General features: G+C 42.6%; 1 protein-coding gene across 1 annotated transcript; it reads right to left on the reverse strand.

Annotated features, from left to right (window-relative positions):
- Positions 1 to 583: 583 nt before the first annotated feature.
- Positions 584 to 9,388, reverse strand: LOC125427287 (ADP ribosylation factor like GTPase 14 effector protein). The gene is made up of 3 exons (XM_048486501.1): positions 9,234 to 9,388; positions 5,026 to 5,156; positions 584 to 2,471 (listed from the first exon to the last, which is right to left on the reverse strand). Exons 1-3 carry the CDS (start codon positions 9,300 to 9,302, stop codon positions 2,243 to 2,245), a joined length of 429 nt encoding a protein of 142 aa, XP_048342458.1. The 5' UTR covers positions 9,303 to 9,388; the 3' UTR covers positions 584 to 2,242.
- Positions 9,389 to 9,870: the final 482 nt, after the last annotated feature.

Genomic DNA, 9,870 nt, shown 5'->3' on the forward strand with positions numbered 1-9,870 from the left:
CAAAATCTAATGGCAACAGTTACTTTTTACTGCCAGTGGAATATGTTTCTCTATGAATTTGAAATTCTTCATTTCTTCAGTGTTAACTATGTACCTGTTAAATTTACAGTTAACCAGATTTGGAAAGAAATGCAGCCTGTGATTTATTATTACATCTAGGACAGTTTACCAATAGTCATTTGGATGAATTTTATAAACTGATTAATCACTGAAGAAATATGCCCATTCAGGAGAAAACCAATGCAACATTTTCTAAAAAAAGATGGAAATAGTATTTCATTAAACCCAGTTAAATGTAAATGTAGTTTAAAACATGCCAACTTTTTCTGTGGGTGCAAGAAGGAGACCCCAAAAATTTAGTGCTGAAGATCATGAGACCTGCATGGACAGAACATAAACCATGGGAAAGGGAATGAAGATATGAAGCAAGTTAGGCAGGACTTATTGTGCCAGCAGAGAAAATGATTGGCTCAAACCTAAAGAAATCAATTTCAACTGGAATTTTATATCCCATTGCACTGCAATGTAAGTCTCAGCTTTGTATCTGCCAAAATAAAAAAAGACTTTTTAAAAATTCACAGAATTTATTTAAATATTTTTATTGTATGACAGCTTTTGCAGAATGCTGCTTGCCAGGGAGAATAAAAATTCCATCTGCACAAGTAGCCTGCCAACAGACAGGCAGGCTGCTAAAAGGTTTTAGGCAATGACCAATTTTCTGCATTTTATCTTCAAAACCTTTACTTGCACAACGTACAAAATTTATCAATTGAATCAAAGCATAAAAAAAACTAGGTTAAAAACAATCTCAGCCCTCACTGACTAAGAAGGCAAAAGCATGATTTTATTAACACAAGATACTACTACAGCTGTTTTAAAATGTAACATTTTACCATGAAATTTACCAGAATCTACTAGAAGCTGGGCCTTGTATAGCCCAACTCCAACAATGCAGTGATAATTTTTAATTACCATCTTGTAAGAAAAGACTGTCTTACCTGAACTTAAATATACTAAAAATCAACACAGATACAGATTTCTTAGAATTTTTTCTTAATTTAGGCATACGGAAAATTGCCCCAACAAGTAAAGGTACAACAACAATGATCTTAGCTGGCCTCCCCTTTCCCCATTTCCCCTCCCCGCCATCCCTCTTTTCCCTACTTGTTTTTTTTTCTAACACTATTGGTATTGCCATCCTTTAACATCTTGTGGCTCCCCACACTTCTCTAGAAATGACACCATCCTTTGAGACCCATGATAAGGAAACCATCATTTTTATTGATAATCAAATGTTTTAATTATTTATATATTTATGATTTCAATTGTACTTATATTGTTAGCTGCCCTGACCCTGGCTTTTGTTGGGAAGGGCAGGATACAGAAATAATAATAATAAAAATAAAATAATGCAACCAATTAATTGCCCCTGTACAATAGAGTATCTGCAAAATGCCCCTTACATGTTCTCAGGAACAACAATCGGTGATTAAAGAAAAACTCCTATCTCCATAACTGCCTTAATTTACATTCAAGTAAATAATGCGTGTATTTTTTAACAGCAAGAGGAGATATATATTAGTGTTATATTTCAGCCAGTCAGTTCTCTTTCAGCCTGTGTGGACACTCAACATAAAGTTCTTAAATATACTCATAATGGAAATGCCTTCGAAGGATACATCTTTGGTTAAAATTTCCACTCTCCCATCATAAGGAGTGAAGTACTGATAAAAGCAGGAATATGGTTTATTTCCATTCAGAATATAAACAAGGAACTTACACCTATTGTTATAACCCTTAAAATAAGGGTTAATAAAAATTAACCATCATTGAAGCAATTGCAAATTGCTGTATCACCATAAGTTTTAGCTTGTCATTATTATTTTCTACCCATCATACAGCCACTCTATCAACCTACTATGGACTGATACTGGTTATGGTTGCTAGGAGCTAAAGCCATCACATTATTTTGAAACAGCATTTCCTCTATAGAGCAGAGGATGCATAACGACTAATACTGATCAAGTTAATCCTCTTATACATGAAAACTATCAGATCAGGCTGAACTGACTTCTTTCTTATAGCAATAACCACAGGGACAGAATAAACGCTGATAATTTTTATGTCTGAGCGTCACATTTCACATACTATACTGGGCAGGAACTGGAAATCTCAGCCAATCATATACTTTTGTATACAAAACTAGTACCATGCAATGTGGTACTTGAATAGGGCATGTAGGCTATCCCACATGCTTATTGCGAATTATTTCTCCCCCTTCTATCTCAATTTGCTCATACAGCCATTTGCGGTCACAGCGACATTCTGGTCCACATTTGTTGGAGCCACATTTGGGACAAGCATAGAAACATCCAAGGCAATCTTCATCAAGACAGTCACAGAGATCAATCCCACTATAAAGCAGAAGTCCTTGGCTATCGTATACTTTTCTCTTTGCTGGTATTATTTGCCTGCAGAAAGAAGAAAGAACAATTTACAGTCATTTTTAATGCCATCTTCCATCTTAACCTGAAAGAACTTTTCTAGCTAGTTCTTTTCATAGAGAAGAAGAAGAGATTTCATAAGAAGTAGAAGTCATGGAACCATTATTATAGAATCATTATACAGAACCATATTTGTTTGTTAATCAACTGAAATGCTTGGAAGCGTTTCCATGCACAGAGTAAATTCATTACAAGCCTAACAACCACCAGTCTCCACATGGTCACTGTAATTTACAAAGCAGTCTTGCTAAATAGTATATATTGCTAATATTGGCACGCTCATGTTATTTGTTGCATTAAAAAGCAGAAATCACATCTTTACTACTAAAGATGTAAGGAAAAGAACTATGTCTGGGTTTGTCTCCCTCCAAATGATCTTACACAATGCTTCTCTCACACCCTTCCTGACATAATTAAGTGAACACAAAGACCTCACTGTAAAGAGAGTTTTCCCTCTTAAACCCCAGACACAAGGATGTAGGTAAGGGGGGTTTCTCAGGTTCAACCCCCCCCATTTCATGTCTGAAGCTCCGCCCCTGTTTGTGGGTTTTTTGTATTTTAAAGTGTTTTTTCAGTTTTTGGCCTGTAGGGGGTACAGCTTTAAGGCTAGCAGCACCAAAATTTCAGGGATTTTGGGGAGACTCTCTTGATGATACCACCCAGGTTTGGTGAGGTTTGGTTCAGGGGGTCCAAAGTTATGGACTCCCCAAAGGGGTGCCCAATCCCCCATTGTTTCCAATGGGAACTAATAGAAGATGGGGCTACCCCTTTCAGGGTCCATAACTTTGGACCCCCTGAACCAAACTTCACCAAACCTGGGTGGTATCATCAGGAGAGTCTTCTAAAGATACCCTGAAAGTTTGGTGCTGTTAGCTTAACAATTGCACCCCTGACAGCAGGCACCCTCCAAATTTCCCCAGATTTTCCTTTTAAATCCACCCCCTTCTGCATGGATTTATTTATTTATTTATTTATTTATTTATTAGATTTTTATACCGCCCTATCCCCGAGGAAGAATCTGAGGTCACCAGTTTAAACATTGAAAGTGATGCTGTTTTAGGGTGGGGGATAATCACTTTCAATGTTGTTTTAAATGGGGACCTGAGATTCTCCCTTTATAGTTGATTTAAAAAGAGAATCTGGGCCCCCTAGTTTAAACACCATTGAAAGTGATGCTGTTGGGGGTGGATTCCAGCATCACAGCAGCTGCCCATGGGGAGGGGCAGCGGCGCAAAACTCAGATTTTGCACCGGGATCCATTTTTCCCAGCTACGCCTCTGCCTGGAGGGGAGGGCAAAAGGGACTGCCGGCTGCCAGCCCAACTGGTGCGGGGGGGGGGGGGCAGGACAGGGGAGTCTGCTGTTCCTAACTTCGGAGAGCTGCTTTTATAAGCACTGAGGCTGGGGACAGGGCTTTGGGAGGTGTGGCTCCGCCCCAGGAGTGGGTGGGGGCGTGGCTCACCTCCGAACCCACTTCATAAAAAATCTATAGCTATGTCACTGCCTAGAGTAGACAATACAGCCTGGTGAAGAAAATGGGTGTGTTAATGTGCTTACCTACTCAGTGTTGTACTAACTAATGTTTCTTTCTCTGACCAATATCTTTAACAACCACCTTATTTGTATTGTCATTGTTTTACAGCTGTAATTTCATCCACTAGCTTTCCTCTTGGAGACATTCCTAAGTCTGGAACTTCAGGCTGATGTCTCAAAGCATTAGACCAACGATCCAACCATTAAGGTTGATGTCTGTCTCTTGTCTTTCTAAGGAAAGGGAACAAAGCTCTTTCTCGGAAGAAACCGTAGAAGGTCTGCTTTTCCCTATAAGAAGCCCACTCTCTGTTTCTCCCTATAAAAGAAGCTAATACCTCTGGAACTCCAATTTTTCCAACATAATCTGTTTCCATAAGGTAGGACCATTGCTGTCATGCCACTTTCGAAACCTCTCTACCATTGTCTCAAGCCTCTTAACTTGGCACTTCCTTCTTAAATGGATCTCCTTTCAGTGCTCTCATTCTTGGGAAGTTTGCAATCAACAGTGTTTATTTCAACAGATAGCATTAATATTATTTATTATTGCCCACCAGAATTCCTCATAAAGACCCTCCCCATAGATAATGTAGCAACTATACTTCAAAAGGTGACATTAGAAGGTTAAGTGATTCCTAGCAACGATTTAATTAGTATTTCTGTTCCTATCACATTCTAGTTCAAAAAGACTGAGAGAAGAATACAAAGAGTTGCTAGATGTCTCTCGCCAGGGAACCTGCCTTCAGAGGCAGAACTGTAATGGGGGCTTTTTAGCCATTCTGAGGATTAATTATATGGAAACATTCCATATTTCATTCCCTTTTTCCTAGCTACATTGTAGAGTACCATTTTGCTTTTATCATGCTATTTCTAAGCACTTGAAAAAAATCCATTCTGTCTACACAAGCAGATTTGAAGAGAGGCCTAGATACTGTTTTTCCCTGATGGGATGAAAGCAAAGATAAGTTTAATCAATGTACAAAACAGCCCACCTGTCTGAATTAATGGATGTACTTTTTGTTTGTAGTCTTCTTTTCTCCCTTTTGTTTGCTTCTGGGGCAAAATCAGTGTATCGTCCTGGAGTAGCAAACTGCAAAGACTTCAAGGCCTTAGCTGTACGCCCCTGAACAGATACAGACAATCTCATTTGAAACAGTAATATAAAACTTAATGCATAAATCACTGCTAATCACATTGGGGGATAATCTCATACAGTCTTAAATTCAGGCACAAAGCGGAGATCTGGTGTGACAACTCATGTTAAGTGCCAAATCTTTCAGATGGTGAATATACCAATATGTGGGAGATACAGGCCATTTATGCATGCTCTACTTACCCCATGGCTGAGAAGCTGTTGATTTTCTAAATTTGCTTTATTTATTTTTATTTATTTTATTTTATTAAACTTATAGGCCGCCTATCCCCGAAGGGCTCAAGGCGGCTTCCAACATGGCTGTTACATAGACAGCAATCAACAACATAAAATACTAAAATCATTAAAACCTAAGAACTAAGCAGCAGTTTACTACAGAACTATAGGTTAAGCAACCCAGTTCATAAATTAATTAAGACAGGCGCCCCGCCGAAGGCCATTAAAAGAAGAAAAAGGGGAGGGAGTAAGTAGGGCCTGGGATGGAATTTATAAGTAAGACAGGCCCAGCTTTAATAGAATTTAGGTTTTTCCTGTTTACACCATTTGTTCCCCCACAGTTTGTTGTTTACATAGGTTACCCTCCTGCAAAGTATCCCTACCTGAAACTATCTGCCATTGTGCCTGCCCACCTGCTTGTTGTTTCCATTTGGAAAGGTTATCTATCACCTTTTTGTTGTTGTTGTTGCCATCTTTTGTCTAGCATTAATTTGCAGACCTGCCTCAATTAAACTAGGCAGTCAGTAAGAAGTCTACCATGCCGAGCATTAAAAAACTTGCCTTGCAAGTTAGGGAGGGGAAAGATGGAAGAACGAAGGTGGCGGCAGCTGGGGAAAGAGAGACGAGGATGCTGGGTTAACAAACCTAGCCTTGTCAGTTTTACTGGGTTCAACACTTCAGCAATAGACTTTCACTGTGAAAATAAGAAAGAAACCTTTCTGATTGTCCTGAAATAGTGGCCTGAAGTGTGGGAGGAACTACTGTGTTGTGAGCAGGAGAAGATGGGGAGGAGAAAACTCAAGGAAAGCTTAACACATGGTGATCTCCTTTACTTTCCCTGAGAAGGGAGAAAAATGTCACACATAAAAAGCTAACAGAAACTATGCAGATTCTCTGATCTGAGGGCAGAATGACTGCCAGCGAGGGGGAAATGTGTGTGTAAGTGAGAATCAAACCTGAAAGGAATGCACACTCAAAATGAAGAAGACCACACATGTGTAAATGGCCACAGTTAAAACTAGTAGCCTCCAGGCTGAAACAAAAATAACTGTGATGTTCCACTAAGCTGGGGCTAGAATCAAAAAGATCTGGCCCTAGTCGAGTGTTATAGTGTTTAATTTCCATTAAACCACAGGTGTCAAACTCGCGGCCCTCCAGAGGTTATGGACTACAGTTCCCATCATCCCCTGCCTGTAGTCCATAACATCTGGAGGACCGTGAGTGACACCTGTGGTTTAATGGAAATTAAACACTATAACACTCTTACTTTCTTCAGTGTTCAAACCATAAACATTAACTTCTTGTTTGTTTCACCCTGTGGCCTGCATGTCTCTGGGGTCTCCAGTAAAGAAACACACACATATCAGTGAAGATCTTGGGTCTATATACATTATAAGTTATGAATAATTAGTGGCGTATGAATGGAACAGTATATGAGTCCCCAACCCCAAATACCCCTGTGAAGTGTATTTATTTCAGTTTATAGGCAACCCTTCCCGTTATGCTGAGGTTGCTGAAGGTAGTAGCCCTTCTATCATTTATCTCAAGGAGAGTGGGAAGCAGTAGTAAGAAAATCTGAATTAATGTTTTCTATAACAGAAGAAAAATGGCAATATGCAAAATTTTATATTTCAGCAAGAATAAAAGCCAATAATATGAAAGAATGATGCAGGCAAAGCCAATATGTAGAAGCCATTAAGCCACGGGGACTATTTCAGATATATCCAGACATGTTTGACACCAGATCAGAAAACAAAACCCTATAGTTTTTCTTCCTCAGAAAGTAGTCCCATAGCGTTGGATGTTATGGGACCTTTCCCCTTTTAAGGCTAAATAAAATATTATTCTAATGGAAAACCAATATTCAGTGCTTTAGTATTACCATTATCATTTATTGGTAGAAAGACAGAACAGTCATCTGAGATACATCCTATACAGCCTTAAGCAATTACATGTCTCCCGGTTCCCTGACAAGCAGAGTAAGGGAAAAATGTGTGTAGAAAGCAGACTGCACATGAAAGACTTTTTAAGAACAAGTGATATTTTCAAGAACTGCTGAGTCTTTATAGAAAGAACAGAAAAAGGGGGAAAGAGGCTGTACAGCCAGAAGTGGGACATGGAAACAGGAAGGCTGAGAAGGTTTGAGGCACCAACAACTACACTGGTTTGTTTTCTGTTATACTGAGAACATGACACACATCTACAAGTACATATTTAGGAGACAGATCTCTCAGGGTTCTCTTTAGTATGTTAGTCTTTGGCCAGCATCAAGATACCTCGCAGCTTTGCCTTTGGTGAGCTAGTTGTTGAAGTGCTTCACCAATGAATACTGAAATAGCTAGGAACCCACACTCCTGGTATGTCAATGACCACTTCAGCACCATATCAGTTGCCCTAGGTCAGGGGTGTGCACAGGTCAATTGCACAGGTCAATTGCACAGGGGGCCAAAACTTAAAGCACACTTTAGGTTCGGGGCAGAACAGGATAAATATTTATTGCCAGGCATGCAAACCCTCTCTGCCCCACGGAGAAGGCAGCCGCCTGCTCCATTGGGCAGAGAGGGGACTTGCCTGCCTGGTGCTGCCGCTCTCGCGCCGTGCAAGCCGGCAGCACCGGGCATGCAAACCCCCTCCACCCCATGGAGAAGGCAGCCACCTGCTCTGTTGGGGAGAGGGGCCGGCGGCGGCAGCCTGCCTGGTGCTGCCGCTCTCGCGCTGCACGAGCCGGGAACACCGGGCTTGGAAACCCTCTCTGCCCCATGGAGAAGGCAACTTTAGGTTCGGGGCCGAACAGGATAAATATTTATTGCCAGGCATGCAAACCCTCTCTGCCCCACGGAGAAGGCAGCTGCCTGCTCCATTGGGCAGAGAGGGGACTTGCCTGCCTGGTGCTGCCGCTCTCACGCTGTGCGAGCTGGGAACACCGGGCATGCAAACCCCCTCTGCTCCACAGAGAATGCAGCTGAGCCACCTGCTACATTGGGCAGAGAGGGGACAGGGGCGGCAGCCTGCCTGGTGCTGCCGCTCTCATGCCGCATGAACAGGCAATACTGGGCTTGCAAATCCTCTCTGCCCCACGGGGAAGGCAGCCGCCTGCTCCATTGGGCAGAGACAGGGGGCAGTGGCGCCAGGCATGCAAACCCCCTCTGCCCCACAGAGAAGGCACGGAGAAGGCAGCCGCCTGCTCCATTGGGCAGAGAGGGGACAGCGGCAGTGGCCTGCCTGGTGCTGCTGCTCTCATGCTGCGCGAGCCAGCAATGCCGGGCTTGCAAACCCTCTCTTACCCATGGAGAAGGCAGCTGCCTGCTCCATTAAGCAGAGAGGGGGCGGCGGTGGCCTTCCGGTGCGAGTGAGCCGGTTGCACTGGGCATTCAAACCCTCTGCCCCACGGAGAAGGCAGCCGCCTGCTCCGTTGGGCAGAGAGGGGACGGCAGCAGCAGCCTGACTGGTGTTGCTAGCAGTTGCCCTTAGTTATCAAAGCTGAGAGAAGGCAGCCACTCCTGGAAACATTCTTACTATTCCATTCTAAAAAGTAGTTATGCAGCCTGTTACAAACCTGTTATGCCAGGTTTCATGGACATGAAGTAAATCAATCTGCACTGCACAAACTCCTTCCACATGTTCGTTGCTGCGACACACTCAGCTTCTGTTTATTTTTAACAAACACTGCCCTTTTCCTTAAACCTCTGAGACAATGCAAACTACAGGGCGAAACAAAGTCCCCTTTACTATGTGGCATGCAGCTAAAGCTTGACAGAGGCGAGAGAAACAAAAGTACTGTGGGTGGGAAGGCTGTCAATGGGTGCCTCTCCCCACCTAGCCACCACGTACCTTGCCATAAGCTTTCCTCCGGCCCTGGCCAGGAACCATCCCCGAGCCCATTTCCCCAATTGCAGCCATGAGGTCGACCAGCTTCACCCACTGCACCGCCTCCCTGACGAAAAGGAAGGAAACATCCGCAAACCCCGCCCCCCCCCAAGGGACTACAGTCTGAACCAGATCCTAACAAGATTTCCGGCTTCTGATTGAACACGGGAGAATCCTCCATGTGCGGGGCAAAGACATAGGCAATGGGGAGAATCACGGCATGCGGGATGAAAGATTCCCCTTCATTGCCTAACCACCGTCTCCCCAATAGAAAGTAAGCTACAGAGGATAAAAATGAGTGGCGGGTGTGTGTGTGTGATGCTGGTGGGAGTGCAGGGAAACTTCCAAACAAAATATTTGGTAGGCTTTGTATATTCCTACAAAACCTTTGCTCCAAAAGTTGACAAATTCACGGTCTAATGAACTTCTAACAAACGAAGGATTCTAGTTTAAACAGGAAGTAGTGTGTACCTGAAATACTAGATTGTCATATCTCTTTGTTTCAGAAAGAGCAACAAACAGGAAGTTCCTCAGCGCCTTAACGCAAGCATGTCAAGGATCAACCTGATCACTGCATATGCGCAGTATGGCTAATTTTTCC

This window comes from Sphaerodactylus townsendi, linkage group LG02 (genome assembly GCF_021028975.2).
Source record: "Sphaerodactylus townsendi isolate TG3544 linkage group LG02, MPM_Stown_v2.3, whole genome shotgun sequence".
Taxonomy (NCBI): domain Eukaryota; kingdom Metazoa; phylum Chordata; class Lepidosauria; order Squamata; family Sphaerodactylidae; genus Sphaerodactylus; species Sphaerodactylus townsendi.

Bases quoted from the DNA above. Each gene is read 5' to 3' on its own strand.
- LOC125427287 (XM_048486501.1), bottom strand. From the start codon at position 9,302: ATGGCTGCAATTGGGGAAATGGGCTCGGGGATGGTTCCTGGCCAGGGC. The intron at 5,157-9,233 runs GTACGTGGTGGC...GTATCTGTTCAG, and splicing joins GGAGGAAAGCTTATGGCAAG to GGGCGTACAGCTAAGGCCTT. The intron at 2,472-5,025 runs GTGGGCTGTTTT...TTCTTTCTGCAG, and splicing joins ACATCCATTAATTCAGACAG to GCAAATAATACCAGCAAAGA.